This window comes from Triticum dicoccoides, chromosome 6B (genome assembly GCF_002162155.2).
Source record: "Triticum dicoccoides isolate Atlit2015 ecotype Zavitan chromosome 6B, WEW_v2.0, whole genome shotgun sequence".
Classification (NCBI taxonomy): domain Eukaryota; kingdom Viridiplantae; phylum Streptophyta; class Magnoliopsida; order Poales; family Poaceae; genus Triticum; species Triticum dicoccoides.
Genome location: NC_041391.1, coordinates 666,298,983 through 666,319,973, shown reverse-complemented (window position 1 = coordinate 666,319,973; position 20,991 = coordinate 666,298,983). Strand labels below are relative to the sequence as shown.

Here is a 20,991-nt window from a genome sequence, read left to right as displayed (position 1 = left end):
ATCGTATATTGTTTCACACTCAAAGGTGGCACGTTCCCTCTTAGAACCACGAGCTTCCAAATCGGCCCAATTTTTTACCACAACATGTTAGTGCCATGACATGACACCATGCCAAGTTTCATGATTTCCGGCCGAGTTTTGGATTTACATGAATTTAAAATCTAAGTTTCTCGATGTTCTCGGCAGATTCATGACGCGCAGATGTTTGAATTTCATTCTCATTTCTTCCATGGGACCTAGAAATTCAACCAAGGACACACATGTGATTTTTCAACCCACTTTGGTGCACAGGAGCATGTGCATGCAATTCATATTTAGATTATGCACATTAAAAGTCCAGAAACTCAATTAATGTATGAAAAGGCCAAATGAACCCGAAATAATTCCAAAATTTAACAGGGCACTCATATCGTTCTATGTTGCCTCTGTAAATAAAATCAGGGGGGAGGCAGCGTATATCGTTTCGCACACAAAGGTGACACGTTCCCTCTCGGAACCACGAGGCTTGTTGAGAGAATTTCCGGTTTTACAAGAGGCTTATACCAAAACTTGTCCCAATTCAGCCAAAAATTATACGTATGAAAACAGGGTTTAGATTATCCTGAACATCTTGCTACCTAGACCATACTATGATTTGAATTCAACATAAAATGGATACAGATATTTGAATTGGAGAGCGTATGGTACATGTAGTTCATAGTGAAATATGATTAATGCTATATGCATGTCTTTTTGTTATCAAGATAATATTTAAATTATTGTATAACTTGACAACAATCATATTGAAATAAGGAAAATTGATTCAAATTTAGTCCATATGGTAGACGACAATATATATGTTCACATGGTGGAGTAAAATGTTCATATATGATGGAAGATCAAAATGTACGACTACATCAATTATAAACCGCAAGGTCACCTAATGATATGTTCGAATTCAACATAACGTGGATTCAAAAATTGAAATTCGAGATCATGGCATCTCTAATCATATAAAAAGGGACATTACTCTTTCTTTGGTGGGAATTGATTTGTTTTTTGTTGTTGTTGAGGGAAGTGCGAATCGATTTGGTACTTTGCAGGGTAATCTTGTTCTCCCGATTTTTTTTTACATTTTTCTTGTACTTTTTTCAATGGCATCTATAGCAATATAGTAAAAGGGGACATGACTCTCTTGTGTCTTGTATGATTTTTTTACACGTTAAGTTTGTTCTGCCGAACAAGGAATCCGCGCCTTGTTATCCCGAAATTTTCAAGCTTGAGTATCTTTTGTGTCACCTGCTTTGAAACTCCCGCTTCTTCAACCCGCGCCGCGCCTTGTTATCCCGAAATTTGGACGCGCGCAAGAACTCCCTCCTCATCCGAAATCGCTCCCGCAGCCCAGACACGCGAAATCCCACTTCTACCCCTCAGCCGGAAATGAAGCTCCACGTCACGGTGTCAAAACCGGTGGGGGTACGCTGGTAACTTACCCTACATTTCGGACAAGCGCGTCCCTAAGCTTGGCTCCCCCCTCCCCCTTTGCCCCCCATTCGTACACCGAGTCCGCCAAAACCCGCGAAACCCCACGCTCCTCCGTCGTCCTCCCGACCGCCGCCCAGCCGGAGACTCTTCCCCGACTACGTCGTCCACCGCAATAGCTCGCCGTCCCTCATCCACCGCACCAGATGAGGATCCGTTGTCGATCTCGTCGTCCCGCCGGATCAGCCGCCCCGTCCTCCACCTCCAAGGAGCTGCCCCGACGTTCGCCTCGTCTATCGCGCCACCTCAATCCCCCCAGCGCAGTCTTGACCTGCCCCACCAGAATTGCAGCACCCTCACCAATTCCTCCGATGAAGCCGAGGCCAACTCGGCACCACCAAGGAGGTTCTGCACTCACCGCTGCATTTTATCTTTTATTCGATCTCACGGGACTGGCGGTGCTCGATACCGAGCAGACATGACGTCTCCATTAACGGCACCGTCGCCGGCCACATCATCCACGGCGTCTCTCCCCCATGTCGTTGCTTCCTCGGCAGCGACTTCCACAACGGCACTAGCTGCAGCTGCTCCGGCTCTCGCTCGCGCTGCAGCTCTGTTCTTGCTGTCGGTCACGCTCCTGCACTGCTCCTGCTTTCGTTCGTGCTGCTGCTCTGCTCTTGCTCTCGCTTGCGCTGCTGCTGCTGCATGACCTCCGGCAGCTACAGGAGTTGCTGCTTTAGCACTTGCTCGCGGTGCTACTACATGACTTGCTCTCTGCTAGTGCGTTCCCTGCTCGAGCGTCTGCTGATTTAGATCACTGCTTCTCTGCTACTAGTGCTCGAACGCCCTAAACATCTATTGCAATGCTCTGTTACTAGTTCAATCAGTTTCGACAGTAAAATTCAGTTTTGACTGTGAAGTTCATTTTCTTTAGTTAACTTCAGAGTGAACAGTACTTACAACATCTGTCGGAGCTGCCGTGGCGCGGCTGATGTGTTTTACATCTAGCACTTTTTGGTGATGTATTTTACATCATCTATTGCAGATGATATTAGGGTCCCACTTCAGATTAAAGTTGTCTGTCTTGTCATGCTTCAGCCTCGTCGTTGTACACCTTAGCGGAGCTGCTCCAACGACGGAACCGTCCATCACAGTGGAGCAGTACCATCGACGCCGTTTCCAGAGGCCTCAGATCTTCTTCCCCGCCTCCGACAGTCACACCAGCATCATCACCATCCTCCACATTCAACCCAATGATGCTGAGGTCCACAAGGCTATGCCAAAGAGGTTATACACTCGTCACATCACTTTGTTTCTCCATTCCTCTGTTCTTCCAATTCATGTGAGCCAAACACCCAGGTTGACTGAAATCCTATGTTTCCAAATGCTCTGTTTTGCACGTGCATTCCTATCCTATTCCTGTGTTTTTCCTCTCCCAGCGTTTATAGAATCCTCCAATTCTAAGGAGGCCTTACAGATTTACTTCATTTTCAGATTGGCGTCAAAGAAAACTCTGTGTGTTATGTCCTGCTCCTACCATGCCGTCATCCACCCCACGTGAGGTGCACCATCGACAGAAGCGTTCACTGCAGCAGAGATCCCCCCTGTAGACTTTCTTTCACCGCCTCAGATCATCTTCCCTGTTGTCAGCAGCCACGCCAACTGCATTACCATCATCGACTGAGCAGATGAACCTGAGGACTACACAGTTCCGGAAGAGAGGTTGCAGTCTTTCGTATTTGCTTACGTTATACATCGGTTATTATTACCTGCTACTTTATCGTTCAATCTTGAGTTTTGAATTTCCCATGGGTCTCATATCGAGCCAGCAACGAATAGTATCTGTCTACTATCTAGTTCATCTGGGGTCTTCTATGTGGTTCATGTTGGGTGCAACAAACAATAGATGATCCATTGTCTATCTTTTTAAACTGAAGCTATAATCTACCTGCTATCATTAGTTTTGGATCCATCCACTCGTTTGCTACCATCAGTCTTGATTTTTGCATGCACCCCTTAGGCCTTACAAAATCTAATTTTTTTTATTATTATGCATGTCAGATATTGTACACAATCGTACTAAACATGTAGAGAAAAAGAGAAGACCGTTGCGTGCGAATATAATGTCATGCAGACGCTGCTCCATGGTGGGCGAAGTGCCCCCCCCCCCTCTCCTGCATTTCCAGATTGTGTTCCAGAGGAAGTTAACTGTTCAGATGGAGATTCAGAAGGAGCCGACCATGCCTGTTTACCACCTGAGGTGTTTGCTCTAACCTGGCATGCTGATGTTGGTCATATCATGCATATGGAGCCTTGCATTGCTTACATTATACATCTTATATGTCATCAGCTTAGTTTAGATTTGCTTTGTGTGAATGCCACCTGTTTGGTTTCTATATCATACTCCCACCATTCCTAAATATTTGTCTTTTTAGAGATTTCAACAAGTGACTACATATGGAACAAAATGAGTGAATCTACACTCTAAAATATGTCTATATACATCCGTATGTGGCAGTCCATTTGAAATCTCTAAAAAGACAAATATTTAGGAACGGAGGGAGTATATGGGAATTATGCAATGCCATCTTCTTTAGCCAGGCATCATATACGTGAATCATGCAATGCCATCCCATTTAGCCACTCATCGTATATGTGAATTGTATCGTGCCATATTTTTTTTCCATAATGTATTCCATTTGTCAACAATGTTTATACATTCATCTACTCTTCCTGTGCATCAGCCATTTGAGTCAGTCATGGGAAAATCTGGAGTGAAAACAAGGTCTTCTGAGCAGTCAGTGCTACCTGTCGATGCAGATTTCTTGCTGGTTACAGATAGCTCCTTAGAGGAGGATTCAGAGAGAGATGATCAGTCGTATCCCCCCTCCCCGAGGTGCATGCTCTAACTTGGCTGGGTTATATTGCTCATATCATGCATATGGTGTCTTGCATTGCCATGCCATCTGCTTAGATTAGACATGCTTTGTGTGAATGCCTCCTGTTTGCTTTCTATATCAGATATGTGAATTATGCAATGCCATGTTTTTCATCCAGTTATCATATATGTGAATTATGCGCCGCCATGGAGCCAGGCATCATATATGTGAATTATCTCATGCCATCTTTTTTTTTCATTACGTATTCCATTTGTTGATAATCTGTGTATATTGAACTAGTCTTCATGTGTATCAGCCATTTGAGCCGGTTATGGAAAAATATGGAGTGAAAACAAGGTCTCAGAGCAGGCAATGGTACCCGTTGAAGCATATATCTCGATGGTTACAGGAAGCTCCTCAGAGGAGGATTCAGAGATAGATGACCAGTCCTATATCCCACCTGAGGTGTATGCTCTAAGTTGCAATGTTTATATTTCTCATATGATGCATATGGTGTCTTGCATTGCTTAGTTTAGACATCATACGCACAATATTGAATTCTATCTGCTTAGTTTAGAGATCATACATGCGAGTGACAGTTGCTTAGTATATGAATCAATTATGTCAATTATATCATGCCATCCTGTATACTTAGACAACATGTATGTGAATTATTTCATCCCAACCTATTTTAGAAAGACATCATATAGTTTTGTCATGTCATCCTGTTTAGGTACTCATCATATGTTGAATTATGCCATTATATCCTGTTAAGTTATCCATCATATATCTGAAACTGTGTCATGCTATCCTGTTTAGTTAGGCATCATATATGTGAAATTGTGTCATGCTGTCCTGTTTGGTTAGACAACATATATGTGAATTACCACATCTGTCTATCATACAATGTCTGTACGTTCAATTTCTTTTCTTGTTTATCAGCCATTTCAATTGGAGGGGGTGATGGCGGTATCTAAGGGAGCAAAAACCCATTCTTCACAAAAGACAGTGCTACCCGTCGATGCAGATAGAACCATGGTTGTACTGGCTCACAAACTAGCCCCACCACACATAATCGAGACTCTTCCAGATTCCACACTTACACCATTGGGCAGAGAACCAGCTACAACCCATCTAACCGCAACCCCAGCGGATAGTAACCCACTTATAGTTGACAAAGCACCATGTCCACCACAGAGTACCCCCACACGAGCAGTTTGTAAAACTACTGCAGTGCCCAAAGCATGAAGACCACCACAGCTAACCCAAACTCCACGTTTAAAGCAGAAGAGCAACTGTTCTCAGGTCAGATTCCGTAGCTATGGTCCATACTCCTTTGCTGTTGCATCACTATATTTACTCATACCAATTACTTTTGAATTTGAAGGATCCAATTGAAACTCCGATGGCGCAAGAAGTATGTTTTAAACCTATTTCTTTAACTGGATTGCTGTTCTAACTTCTTGCTCTATGTTGATTTCAGTTTAAGTTGTATAAATAGTTATGTTCTCATGTGATGCACATTACAAGTGCTGCCAATGCTGTGTAGTTTCTCACACTTATATTCTGTCTATGCTGCTGTGTCTTAAAAATATATGAGTTGAACTGTGTCTCTATCTTGATTAGGGAACATAAACTAGAATGATATGGACAATACAGTGACCATAGTACATAGATATATGTTTGTTTCATGCTATTATCCTGTCCACCTTACTACTGAACCAGTTTACCAAAATGAGTTTGGTATACTACAAGCTAAACCTGTGATGTGTCTGCTTGTTTCTCTTGTAGTATGCAAACAGAATATTGGAGAAGAGCACCCCACTATGCAATGGTAGAGAAAGTAATGTAGATAAGGTTCAAGATAGTGAGACAACCCTGTTGGTCTCCAAGAAAGGTGATAAAAATGATCTTGTAGACAGTGAGAAAACCCCACAGTCCCGCGTTGATGTAGTGTTCGAGTTACTGGCCAGTACCGCTAGCACAAGCTCTTCGAACTCGCTGCCTGAATCACTTCGGCTTCTTCAGTCTCAGCTACAAGCTGAAAGGCATCAGTCATCTGTGCTGCAGCAAGAAGCCGAAGGATCGAGGAAGTCCCTGCAGAATTCAGATGCGTACTTTCTTGTGCAATAGCAAGCGCTGGAGAATTTAAGCGCCAAACAAGAGAAAGTTAATAAGCTTGCTAAGCATCTTGCCAGCATTATGGGTACCCAGGATATTATTTCTTGAACTTTTCTGAAGTGGTTTCAGTTCTGGACTTGTTTTACTGTGGCGTTTATATGCTGCTGTGTTCCCTATATTTGCACTGGTGGTGAACTTTGATGCCCAGTGGATGTAATATGTGTAATAGCCGTGATAGCCTAGCATAAGTTGCTTGCTTATTTATTTCCTTGTTGTCTTGTTTATTTGTTTGCTTGTAGTCAGTGCAGTTCTTTTTCCGCGGTTTGCTAGTGGCTGCAATAACCTATTTTTTAAAACTAGGCCACAATAACCATGGGCTAATATTTACTATAGTGACGCTGGGCCTCCTACGGGCCGTAGAAACTGTGGGTCTTCTACAGGCCGTAGAAACAGTAGGCCTTCTACGGGCTGTAGAAACATTGGGCCTTCTACGGGCCGTAGAAACAATGGGCCTTCTACGGGCCGTATCATCAATGGGCCTTATACGGGCCGTATGATCGATTGGCCAAACATGGGCCAATAACAGGCCGCATTATGGCTGTAAATGGGCTAGAGTTGGAATCGTCCGTTCATGGGCCGACCATAACGGGCCATCGTTAATAGGCTGTATTTGATGACGCTATGAAAATGGCCCAATGTATTAACGGACCACAAATGGGCCGACTGTAACCACGGGCTGAATTTGGCCCACAAGCAGAAAATGACAGTAATGGGCCGTAAGTAAACGAATGCTCGAAATGATCCCAAGAATAAATGGGCTCTGAGAAGGCCGAATGATAGCATGGGCTGGAAAAGTCCCAACTGAATAACAGGCCCTTAATGGGTATAAAGTGATACACTGTTCATTACGGGCCAGTTTCACCACGGGCCGTTAATGGGTCTAAAGTGATACACTGTTTATTGCGGGCCAGTTTCACCACGGGCCGTTAATAGGCCAAGAGTTACATAGGGCCTCATATGGGCCAAAAGACATCATGGGCCATACATGGGCCAGAAGTGAAAACAGGCTGGAATCATATTGGATGGCCCAGATGACGCTACTAGGCCTAATTCGGATAGGGTGTAATGGGCCTTGGGTTAGCCGGCTGTAAATGGGCTATATGCGAACATGCCATTAACAGGCTTTCCATGGGCCGGCCCGTCACCTTTTGACAAAGTCAAACGGGCCGGCCTTTTCACAGGAATGGGCCTCTGTTGGGCCGTGCCACGCGTCGACGTATCATAGGCGCCTTCTGTCCAATGAGTGGATGACATCTGTCCCAACAACGAGCCGACACGTGTTTCCTCCAGCCAATGATGATTTTACACGTGGAAAATCCCCACTGGTCGGGGCTGTTAATGGGTTATCGGATCCAAAACCCGACCCGATAGGTTAACGGCGTTCCGTTATGGTGGATGCCATGTGTCGGTCACCTTTGACGAAAGCACTTCTGTGACGCGCGATTTATCGTCATGGAAGTGGACACTTCCGTGATGATAATTTTGGTAATGTCATGGAACACTTCTACGACAGCACAGGTATGACTATCTTGATTCTGTCATAAATTTGTCATGGATGTACATGCATGACAAAAAACGTGACCTACTGTGACAAACACGTATCATCATGGAAGTGTATTTTTTTGTAGTGTGTAGCCACGAAAAACCTCTCGGGGCCCAGTTCCAGCACCCTGTCGAAGGGGGAAATCATCACCGGAGGCCATCTTCATCATCCCGGCGGTCACCATGATGAGGAGGGAGTAGTTCACCCTCGGGGCTGAGGGTATGTACCAGTAGCTATGCGTTTGATCTCTCTCTCTCTCTCTCTCTCTCATTCTTGATTTGGCACGATCTTGATGTACCGCGAGCTTTGTTATTATAGTTGGATCATATGGTGTTTCTTCCCTATCTACCTTCTTGTGATGAATTGAGTTTTACCTTTGAGGTTTCACTATTATCGGGTTGAATACTAATATGGATTTGAGAACACTTGATGTATGTTTTGGCACTCAACTTGCGGATTCCTGAGATGACATTGGGGTAATCTATGCATAGGGGTTGATGCACGTTTTCATCCTTGTTTCTCCGGTAGAAATCTTGGGGCACTTTTTGAAGTTCTTTGTGTTGGATTGAATATTATGAATCTGAAGTTGTTTGATGCATATCGTATAATTGACCCACGGATACTTGTGGTGACATTGGAGTATCTAGGTGACATTAGGGTTGATCTTTGTGTGTCATATGGTGTTATTTTACTACGAACTCGAGGGTTGTTTGTGACACTTATAGGAATAGTCAATGGATTGATCCGAAAGAATAACTTTTAGGTGGTTCGTACCCTACAAGCAATTTCATCTTATGTTCTCTGTGATAGGAACTTTGGAGTGACTTTTGTCGCATGTTGAGGGATTGTCATATGATCTAATTATGTTATCATTGTTGAGAGAACTTGCACTAGTGAAAGTATGAACCCTAGGCCTTGTTTCCAAGCATTCCAATACCGTTTTCAAGGGAGGGCTTCCGTGGGTTGTCCTTAACAACGGCGCCTACCTGACGCCCTCTGACAGTAGAATCCTTGCTCACTTGCCACCGTATCCGGATCAAGATACGGCGCACCACTTGGGGGGAGACGGCCCGGCCCTTGCCCATTTTCCACCACACCCGGGTTCCGATGTGGCGCGTCGCTGAGAGGGTTACGCCCCAACAAAATCTTTTGGGTTTCATCTCCATAAGAGTGGCTGAGTTTTAACGTTGGCTCGCCAAGCCTATCACAACCCTCCTCCTTTACCCGGGCTTGGGACCGGCTATGTTGAGACAACATGGGCGGAGTTTAGTAAGGTACGTGACTGCTGAATAAAAATTAATAATTGTAACGAACATGCTAAGATGAAGGGAAAGGGATTATATTTGGGTTTAGCAAGATGAAAGCAAAGAGACCACACACCTATTTTTTTATTTTTTTCTGAGAAATCTCACCACTTTATTGATTAATAGCATTTTTTAGCAACCTATTGATTAATAGCAATGTTCATAGGTACAAGCCTCTGGTCATGCGGAATGCCTAACCCAGTTTTTTTAGATTACCTTATTTTTAGCGGTTTTTTTGGCATTTCCTATTTGGCGCTGCAGGCGCCGGTTTATAGCTGTTTCCACAAACCGGCGCCTGCAGCGGCGCTAGCTGGGCTCGGCCCAACTACCCTTTCCCCCTGTTTTCGAACTTAAAAAAAGGAGAGTTAGCGAAAGCTAGCACAGCCAGGAATCGAACCAACAATCTCTTCTCTTAGTTGATAGAAAACTCAAAACACCACTACATCACCCCCTTGACTCGTGAACACATGCCTCCTTTACATCTCTTTATACCTTTTTTTCCTGCGCTTGTTCCCTTTTCTTTTTTTGTTTCTTGTTTTTTTTCTTAAATACGTGAATTGTTTGCAAATAGACGATTTCTAATTCGTGAACTTTTTCTGTGTACTGAAGAACTTCCTTCAATTCGAACTATTTTTCAATTTCAATGAACTTTTTCAAGTCCAATGATTTTTTTTCAAACTTGATTAACTCGAAAGTGAATGAACTTTTAAACACTTTTCTAAACTTATTCTAAAAATCGATGAACTTTTTCCAAATTCCGATGAACTTTTTTCAATCTGGCGAACTTTTTTTTTCAAATCGAATGAACTTTTTTCGATTCGATGGAATTTTTTTCCAAATCCAATGAACTATTTCGATTTGATGAACTGTTTTTAATCTGATGAACTTTTTTCAAATCCGATGAACTTTTTTAAAATTAATGATCTTTTTTTAGATTTGTGAACTTTATTGTTCAAAATCGATGAACTTTTCTTAATAATATATGACCTTTTTTCACAAACATATTCAAAATTGTAAAAATAACGAAGGCCGGTCTTTTCCCTGAACCAGAAGCGCAGCACAGCCCCAAAAAGGCCAGCGATGCGAGTCTGTTTTTCTTCAGCGAGCGAGCGAGCGAGCGAACCGAAGGGGGAGCGAGGGAGCGATCTTCTCTTAATGGGCCTCGGCCCATGGCTGGTCGCTGTAGGCGCCAGTTCTCCAACGGGCGCCTACAGCGCCCAATAGGAGCTCCCGGTTTTTTAGATTACCTAACTTAGTTTTCTTGATAGTAGCTCTAGGACTGCCTTTGTAATCTGGCCTACCCAGTTTTGCCAGTTAAAAAGATCAGGCAAATTACTCTTTCACGTCATGGACCGAGGGAAAAGGCTTACACGGCCCATGTGAGTACGGAGCTTCGTTCTGTTCTCTTTTTTTTGTGCGCCCTCGCTCAGATCTCATAGCTCCGCCACCGTCAAGTTACATGGGACACCTTGGGGGGGGGGAGGAGGGGGGGCTTGCGCTCGGGGGGCCGCCCCGTTCGCCCTGTCCCAGGGCCGGGCCTGCTTACAAACACCTTGCTGAGTCCCACGGTAAGTTGCTTATGGTTAGGCGGCAATGCTTAGTCTCAGCTTTCACTCCAAACCATCGCATTCACAAGGTCGAAGTTTTTGAGGCGGACGTGGACAAAGGCACATAGGTACCAATGACCGGTAGGCTAGGTGGCGATCATGCGATATTCATTAGTGATGGCTTCGGCAATATAGTCACTGCTGCCTGTGGAGAAGTGGAAGAGGATTATTAGAACTTTAGGAGCGGTTAGACGCCTGTTGGAGGGCGTGGGTCTTTCCACCGGGCTTGGTTGTTTAAATTTACTATAATATGTGTCCAACCTATTTTGACAGGTATTTTTCATATGGTTTCATTTGTTCACTGAATGCTAGCTTCACAATTTGGGAATCTTCATCATGGCACCTATAGTTCTGGCTGTTTCGTTTGATTTCCACGTTGTAAGTGTTGTAATCCTTTGTTTTTTAATATGATGTGCGGTCATCGCTCAAAAAAAATTGGGAATTATAATGTTTGATATGCGAATGATGTTTCATTAGTGGAAGGTTCCAGCCCCGCCATTGACCTAGCTATAGGAGCTCCGCCATGGCGTTCCATACCCTATGGAATGAAAAATGTACACTAGCACTGTCAGGACCTGCGCCACGCGACTACTAAAGAAGAAGAACAGAGCAAGGCAGATTCAGTTAACGAACGGTCAAGACGCGAGAAGAACGGTTCGAAGCAGATCGACGGTCAATATGGAGTCAATATCATTGTCTTTCCGTTACTGTAACGTAACCGTTGGAACAGTAGTAACTTGATCGATCTGGCCGTGGGTTATATGCTGGGCACCGAGGCTTGTTCGGGCAGCGGGAATATTCGCATCATTAGAATTAGGTAGAACCTAGCTAGCGTACGGAAGCGGGGTCTCCTTCCTTGGCGATTCCCTTGTATCCTCTTCCCCTGAACCAAATTCCCAAATTCAGATAGCAATTGAGCCATAATTCGAATACAATTCAATCAGGGTCTTACAAAGGTATAAGAGCAGCCGGTTGATTCCTCGGCGAGAGCTCAACGACGGCGAATCGGGCTGTGGAGAACCGGAGGTTGGGGTCTCTCGTAAAATCCCTCCCGTCCCTCCCAGTTTGCGGCGGCGGTGTTGGGTGGCGGCGACAGGCGGCGGTGACATTCGGGCGCAGATCACCTAGTCCGATCCGGTTGCCGGGAGACATTCTCTTGGTGGTAAAATTCCGGGATCTGAAGGAGATCTGTGCGCCATCGAGGGGATCCGTTTAGCAGAGCTAACGGGGCTGCCTCAGTCGCATTCGAAAGAGCAAGATGGCTGACACTAGAGCCAAAGTTCAGATCACAGTCGATCGAGTGGAAAAGGAAGTAGCAGATCTGCGGGTAGAGGTAGAAGGCTTACAAGAACTGAAGCAGGAGGTAACTAGGATGAGATCTGAGATGGTGACGATGCCCAAGGTGGAAGCAAAGTTGTCTGAAATGAATGAGGGAATTCAACAGACACTGCAGCTGATTTTGAAACAGATGAACATTAATAGTCAGAAAGAAGAGATAATCACACCAGATCCTAAACCCACAGAACAGCCTGACCAGAACAGGGCTAGTGATCAGGTGCCAGTTGTTAGTACAGGCAAAACCACAACATCAGTAGAGCTAGTTGCTCGAAATCTGGAACAAGAGTTTAGAGTTTCAGGAAAAAACCCAATTACTAACATGGCTGGTGTGACTACAGAGTTACCACACACTCAGTTAATGTCAGAAAGTACAAGAGTATTTAGTGATAAGCAGCAGGAGATGGGAAGAATGGGACAAGTCAATAATCATACAACTAATTGAAGTGCCACAATACAAGCACACACCATGGGGTTTGGAGGAAATAGTGGGTATTTTGCTCCTATCAGTGCACCTTTATTCTCTCGTCCTCATACTTACAATCCTGTCACTGGTCAATACATTAATATGACAACAACTGCTCAAGGAGTTTCTCCTGTGTATCAAGCAGTAGGGAACTTGTATGATATGCAGATAAATCAATATGCAACTCAGCTAGGTGGTCCTTCTTATTTTGCTAAGGCAGTGTTAAAAGGACCCAGGTTGTAAATCCCTTTATTCAGTGGAGATGATCCTATAGGCTGGTTAATTGCTTGTGAAAAGTTCTTTGACATGTCTGGAACACCATATGAGCAGTGGGTAAATCTAGCAACATGTCATTTGCAAGGAAGAGCATCCAATTGGTTGAAAAACATCTGTGTGCCATGCCAAATGGTCACCTGGCAACAATTTTGTCAGATGTTAGCTGATAGATTTTCAGAAGCAAGTGTGCATGAAGCTGTGGAATTACTGAAAAACATACAGCAAACTAATATAGTGGCACAGTATATTGACAACTTTGAACAGTGTGTGGCTTTGGTTAAAAGAGACCATCCTTGTCTACAAGAAAATTTCCTGCTAAGTTGTTTCATTGGGGGGTTGAGAAGTGATATTAAACATGAGGTGTGTGGACAAAAGCCTACTGGTATTATAGAAGCATATTGGTATGCTAAGGTTTATGAAAAAGCTGCAGCAGCAAGAAAAGTACAAAACACACCAGTATATAAGTCCAGGCCATACCAAAACCCTCATAGAAACTCTGGCAATCCTATGCAAGTGCAAATTCCTTCCCAAGAGAAATACAATGTGCCATTTCCTAAAGATGCAAGGGCTTGTTGGTATTGCAGAGAACCATGGTCCAGGCAACACAAATGTAAAATTGGGAAGACAATCCACATCTTGCAAGAAATAGAGGATGAGGAAGATAGTGACAATACTGAGGACAATGCTAGCCAAGAACAAGTGTATCATACAGCTCCAAATACTCCGGACAAAGAGAAACAAAGTGAAGGGACTGTAGAGAAACATGCACAAGCTATGCATATTACAGTGCATGCAGTAGAAGGAACTCCTGGTGCAAACACCTTCTCCTTGATCATAGAAATTGCAGGCAAAAGGGCTACAATTTTGTTTGATAGTGGCTCTTCAGACACATTCATTAGCACTGAATTTGCTATTAGCAGCAATTGTCACCAGCAAGCAATGCAACCAAGGAAAGTGACAGTTGCTGGGGGAGGAAAACTGATAGCAAAATCCAAAGTTCCAGATATGAATTTTAGCATTCAAGGTCACACTTTCTGCAGCAGTTTCAAGGTGTTGGATTTACAGGCCTATGATATAATCCTGGGGGCTGATTGGATATATCAGTACGGTCCTATTTGCTTGGATTTGGTGGAAAGAATCTTAATTGTCACAAAACAAGGACAACCAGTGACACTCTTTGACCACTCCATCCCCAAAAAGAAGTGTATTGTGTTTGCAATGAGGATGGAAAAACTTCTAAAGAAAGGAGTAATGGGATATATACTGCAAATTCAAGAGATGCAAACTGAAAATAATACAGAAACCCCTTCAGCACCAGCAGCTCTCAAACCTCTATTACAGAAATATGCAGAGATATTTCAAGAGTCAGAGAAGCTTCCTCCACAAAGAAAATGTGACCACAAGATTGTGTTGCAAGAAGGAGCAAAACCTCCTAATTTGAGGCCCTATAGAGTACCACACTAACAGAAGGCTGCAATGGAGGAGATCATTAAGCAGCTGATTAAGAAAGGTGAAATTCAGGAGAGTTTCAGCCCTTTTTCCTCACCTGCAATTATGGTCAGGAAGAAATATGGAGGATGGAGACTTTGTGTAGATCACAGAGAGCTCAATGCAATCACAGTTAAGAACAAGTTTCCTATGCCTATCATTGAAGACCTCATAGATGAACTACATGGAGCTAGAGTGTTTTCAAAATTATATCTCAGGTCTGGATACCACCAAATTAGGATGAGTATAGAGGATATTCCAAAAACTGATTTCAGAACACATATGGGTCATTATGAATACAAGGTGATTCCTTTTGGATTATCCTGTGGACCTGGGACATTCCAAGGACTGATGAACACAGTGTGTGAGGAGATAAATGCACCTGAGACAGAGAAAATCATATTAGATTTCTTTGATGATATGTTAGTGTTTAGTAAGACAGTGGAAGAACACTATGCACACTTAGAAAGAACTTTTGCTGCTCTGAAGAAACATGAATTGTATGTCAAATTGTCCAAGTGCACATTTGCAACAAATCAGGTGTCTTATTTGGGGCATATCATTTCAGAGCAAGGAGTAGCTACTGACCCAGGCAAGATACAAGCAGTGGTGAATTGGCCAACCCCAGGAAATGTGAAGCAACTCAGGGGCTTCCTAGGACTGACTGGCTATTACAGAAGATTTGTCAAAGATTATGGGCAAATATGCAGGCCTCTCCATGACATGCTCAGAAAAGATGCTTTTTAGTGGGGTCCTGATCAAGACAAAGCTTTTCAAACCCTGAAGATTGCAATGACCAGTTGTCCAGTACTAACACTGCCAGACTTCACTATGCCTTTTACAATTGAGGCAGATGCTTGTGCAAAAGGGATTGGGGCAGTGTTAATGCAAAAGGGGAGGCCAATTGCCTTCCTGAGCAAAAGTTTGGGTCCCAAATCTGCTGCCCTATCTATCTATGAGAAAGAAGCCATGGCCATATTAGAAGCATTAAAAAAGTGGAGACACTATGTATGGGGTAACAAACTAATAATCAAAACAGATCAACAAGCTTTGAAATATATGGCAACACAGAGATTGACTGAAGGAGTACAACACAAACTATTACTGAAACTCCTGGAGTATGATTACACAATTGAATACAAGAAGGGAAAGGAAAATACAGTGGCAGATGCCCTATCCAGAAGGGACAGTGTGTACTCCATGCAATGTCATAATGCCACTGTGGTCATTCCTACTTGGACTGAAGATCTAAAGAACAGCTACCAAGGAGATCAAGACACTGACAAGATACTCAAGAAGGTGGCCACAGATAATGAGGATCCACCAAAGTTTGCCACTCACCAAGGCTTGTTGAAATACAAGAACAGACTGTATGTAGGAGCTACCACTGATTTCAGACAGCAGTTACTGCACACCTTTCACTCTTCTTCTTTAGGAGGTCATTCTGGAGTTAAAGCAACATACCACAGGATTAAAAAAGTGTTCTACTGGCCAAATATGAAAAAGGATATTGAAGTGTTTGTCAGTCAGTGTCCAATTTGTCAGTTAAACAAAGTGGAACATCTGCATCCTCCTGGACTACTACAGCCATTACCTGTACCTGACATGGCATGGGCTCATATCACCATGGATTTCATCACAGCTCTTCCAAATTCTCAGGGAAAGGAAGTCATTCTAGTGGTGGAGGATAGGTTTACTAAATATGCACATTTCCTGCCACTAGCTCACCCTTACTCAGTGCAAACAGTTTTGGACACTTTAATGGACAATGTCATCAAGCTACACGGCCTTCCTGTGTGCATTGTGTCAGACAGGGACCCTATTTTCACCAGTGCTCTCTATCAGGAACTGTTTAAGGCTTTTGGGGTACAAATCAGGTTCAGTACTGCATCTCATCCTCAAACAGATGGCCAGTCTGAACGAGTGAACCAGTGTCTAGAAGCATACCTAAGAGGAATGGTTTTTCAAGAACCAAAGAAATGGATGAAGTGGTTACCACTGGCTGAATTATGGTACAATACCAGTTATCACACGTCATTGAAATGCACACCATTTCAAGCCTTGTATGGATACAAACCACCTCAAGTAGCAGAATTTGCAATAGATCCAACACTATCTTCAGAGGCAGCAATAACAATCACTTCTAGAGAACACATGGTACAGAGACTAAAGGCCAACCTGGAGCATGCTCAAGGCAGAATCAAGTATTTTGCAGATCAGAAAAGAACAGAGAGGCAACTGGAAGTGGGAGATTTGGTATACTTGAAGATTCAGCCTTATAGACAAAATGCTTTTGGACTAAGAGGATCTCTCAAACCGCGATCGAAATTCTATGGACCATACAAGATTTTGGAACGAGTTGGGGCAGTTTCTTACAAACTTCAATTACCAGAGGGCACTAATATACACCCCGTTTTCCACATCAGCCAGTTGAAGAAGCACATCGGCCATAGGGCAGTACCATTACCTCACGTTCCTTTGGTCACTCCGGATGGATATGTCAAAACAATTCCAGTGGCAGTTCTGGATCGTCGAGTGATCCAACGCAACAAGACTCCAGTGGGGCAGTGTTTGGTGCAATGGGAAAGTCTGGCCCCGGATGACGCAACATGGGAAGATGCAGCATTTCTCAACAAGACCTTTCCAGGGCATAAACTTTTCCGCCTCGAGGACAAGGCGGTCGTCAAGGCGGCGGCATTGTCAGGACTTGCACCATGCGACTACTGAAGAAGAAGAACAGAGCAAGGCAGATTCAGTTAACGAACGGTGAAGATGCGAGAAGAACGGTTCGAAGCAGATCGACGGTCAAGATGGAGTCAATGTCATTGTCTTTCCGTTACTGTAACGTAACCGTTGGAACAGTAGTAACTTGATCGAGCTGGCCGTGGGTTATATGCTGGGCACCGAGGCTTGTTCGGGCAGCGGGAATATTCGCATCATTAGAATTAGGTAGAACCCTAGCTAGCGTACGGAAGTGGGGTCTCCTTCCTTGGCGATTCCCTTGTATCCTCTTCCCCTGAACCAAATTCCCAAATTCAGATAGCAATTGAGCCATAATTCGAATACAATTCAATCAGGGTCTTACAAGCACATGACCGATCACTACATATCCCCCCACACCACGCAACGCTAAAAACAGGAGCAATTTTAATAGGCAGAGAAATATTAGCTTGCACCAGTCAAGCCATCACAAGGTCGGAGTCTGACCCGATCAGACTCGGATCACGACCGGGCAATCTTGGCTGTTGGGGGCACTACATATTTCTCGCCCGCTCGCCCGGCACACACGCGATTTCCTCCCCCGCAGTTCGCACGCTTGCACATACGATCGGTCTGCACCTGATCCCAGGCCATGGCGGCGTCCGCTCCTCCGAACTGGTCCAGCCTCCTGCCGGATCTACTGGGCCAGGTGATCGCCCGCCTCCCGCACATCGCCGACCGCGCCCGCTTCCGCGCCGTCTGCCGCTCGTGGCATTCGGCCGTGCGCCTGCACGTCTCCCCTCAGCGGCGCCTCCGGTCGGTCGTCCTTCTCGACGGCACCTTCCTGACGCTCTCAGACGGCGGCATCCACCGCGCGCCCTTCGGCAAGAACACCGAGTGCGTTGGCTCAACCGGCGACTGGATCGCCCTCGACTGTAAGGACGAGGCCACGCAGACGCACACGTATAGGCTGCACAACCACTTTTCCGGCGCAACCGTCCCGCTCCCAGAGCTGGACTCCATCATCGGCTACGTTCCGCAGGATTTCCAGATCCGCAAGGTGGTCATGCGGTCGACACCCCAAGACCTTGTCGCCGTCACGTGTAATACATGGAAGTACCCTCTGATTCTATGCCGACCCGGGAAAGGAGTCTGGGTACCGAGGCTATTAGCCATGCCATACTTCCGTATCTGTGACATTCTATTTTCAGGAGACAAGCTCTATCTGATCACTAAGGCCGAGGACCTTTTTGCCCTTCACCTTGCTGAGGACGACGATGGCAAGCCCACTGTTAAGAATGTCAAACGAATCATCAGGCATGCCCCAGGCCACGAGGACGATATGTATGACGTCGGCATGTGGAAGAGGTTGACCGACATCGATTCGTCAAGTGACGAGGACTCTGAGGAAGACTCGGATGATGAGGCATTGTGTGAAGAGGACAATAACGAAGTGTTAAGTCAAGAAGATGCTCACAATGAACTGGTCGGTGATGATAGTGACACTGACGATGACAGAAAACACTTAGCTTTCATGGAAGAGGATACTTTTTCTGAATGTGAAGACGGGGTGAGAGAAGGGTGGGACGCCGTCCACACCAGCCGGCACCTTGTCAGGTCACAAGGTAAACTACTCATGATTAGGCGAGAACGGCTAATAGCTGCCATCACTCCAACTCACCACACTCGCAAGGTCGAAGTGTTTGAGGCGGACATGGATGCATGTGCATGGGTACCTAAGGAGGGTGGGTTGGGTGGCGGCCAAGCAATCTTCACCGGCTATCGCTTCAGCAACACAGTTTATGCTGGTGGAGAAGTGGAAGAGGATGTAATTTATTTCCCCGATACTAACGACGTGTTTGACATCAGATCCAAAACAATTAGACCGTTGATGCACATGAACCCGTTACATGACCGGTGGAGGGCGACATGGGTTTTTCCACCAAACCTAGTTGTCTAGAAATGGCAAATATAACTTTTTTTGTTTCTTTTTCTCCCACGCCCGCCTCTGACCACCTTGGCCCACCCAAACCTTCATCCCTTGCCCGCATGCGTTCCCTTCCGGCGCCAGCTGGCCGCATTCATGTCACTGTAGAGCGCGCCGCTCCACATTGAAGACGGCTCGGGACGGACGAGACCTCTCACTGCCTCCTCCATTGAAGTGGCATGCCTGCCGAGGGCGCCGCCCGCGATGCGTCACCGGTGTCCGCACCTATACAATGCCGAAGAGGTGTGACCGGATGGGATGGGACGGATATCTACCACACCCGTTCAATGCCTCGTCTGTTCATATGCCACCATTGAGCAGGCTCGCCGGCCGAGAAACCCACTCCGCGCCGCACATTAACGCACCCGGACGCGTCATCGAATCCGCTATTTAAAGGCGGCCACACCCGGCTAAATCCACACCACAACACAAGCTGCCCCCCATCCTCCTCCCTTCCACTGCATCCACCATGACTGCAGGCGGCGAAGCTCTGTGGGAGAGCCTTTCCACGAAGATGAAGCACGATGTGGCCGCCCTTGCCACCGCCTGGTAGAGCAGCCGTGCCAGGCTGGAATGACACTGCCTCGGCTCCCGCGCCTCCTGTGCACGCTGGCTTCACCATGGAGCATGCGCAGGCGCACTACAACGTTGCCATGGCAAGCGCGGGAGGAACAACGGTACAACTTGTTCCTCCTGAAGCAGCACCTGCTGGCGGAGGGCCGGATCTATGCAAACGCGTGAGCGAGGAGGCTATGGTGGCCATGACCGCGGCTAACCCCAACTTCGTCACGGAGCAGCATGCGATCTATGATGCCGTCCGCGCTCAAGCCGCCACTCGTCAGGAAGAGGCCGCTTCCGAGGTGTAGCCCCAGACGATCGCGGACGAGAACAACGCTTGCTACGCCTCCTACGCGTCGCCGACGAACTATCAAGCAGCCCGGTGGGACGACGACAACGTCCGCACCACTATTTCCATCGTCGACCTCACGTCTACTAGCGATGGATAAATCACGGACTACTCCGAGGATGAGTAGGCCTCAGGAAGCGGCAGGGCCTGGTGTCCCATGTGGGCCGGTCCGTGTCCCGTGTTCTACTCTTCTTCGCCAGAGGCCACACCTTCACTTCACGGGTATTATCGCTGCTGCTCATGGAGATGGCGGATGGAGGACGACACGGGCATGGAAGCCGGGCGCCACCACCGTAGGATAGGTTTAGGGGCAGGTACTCTTTTCTAAATGTTCGAAATGTAATGAAAATCCGCATTGTTTGTTTGAAATCCGTCATATTTATATGAAATCTGCCGTGTTAGCACGAATTTCATCCAGTTTGTTGAAAAAGAGTTTAAAATGTATGCAGCTACAGTTTGATGGTGGCCTCCCGCATCCGCGTCCGCGGACTGGTCCCCCTGTCCACGGACGGATGCGGGAAGAAATTTGCGGTTGTCGTTGAAGATCCCTAATGGGAGATAGCAGTATACGCCTCATCCAACTGAGGGTAGGACTGACTTTTCCTGTTACAAACCCTATGACCTTACATCTCCCGGTGCCTGGTACACTGGCGGAGCTTAGGCAAAGCCGAATGGGCCGTGGCCCGCCCAGCCCAGCCGAAAATGGGGAAGTATGAGATGAAATTTGGGCCTTTAAGTACAAGTACTATGTGTAATTCCTTAGTCCGGCCCATCCAGCCTTTTTCTTGTAGCTCCGCCACTGGCCTGGTACTATTTTTTCCGAGATGATAAGTGTCACACATGTGGCATGAAGCAAT

At 45.7% G+C, this 20,991-nt stretch overlaps 1 protein-coding gene across 1 annotated transcript; it reads left to right on the top strand.

Annotated features, from left to right (window-relative positions):
* Window positions 1-17,892: 17,892 nt before the first annotated feature.
* LOC119321440 lies at window positions 17,893-19,200 on the top strand. Its single transcript, XM_037595120.1, has one exon. It carries the CDS (start codon window positions 17,893-17,895, stop codon window positions 19,198-19,200), a length of 1,308 nt encoding a protein of 435 aa, XP_037451017.1.
* Window positions 19,201-20,991: the final 1,791 nt, after the last annotated feature.

Bases quoted from the DNA above. Each gene is read 5' to 3' on its own strand.
- LOC119321440 (XM_037595120.1), top strand. From the start codon at position 17,893: ATGGCGGCGTCCGCTCCTCCGAACTGGTCCAGCCTCCTGCCGGATCTA.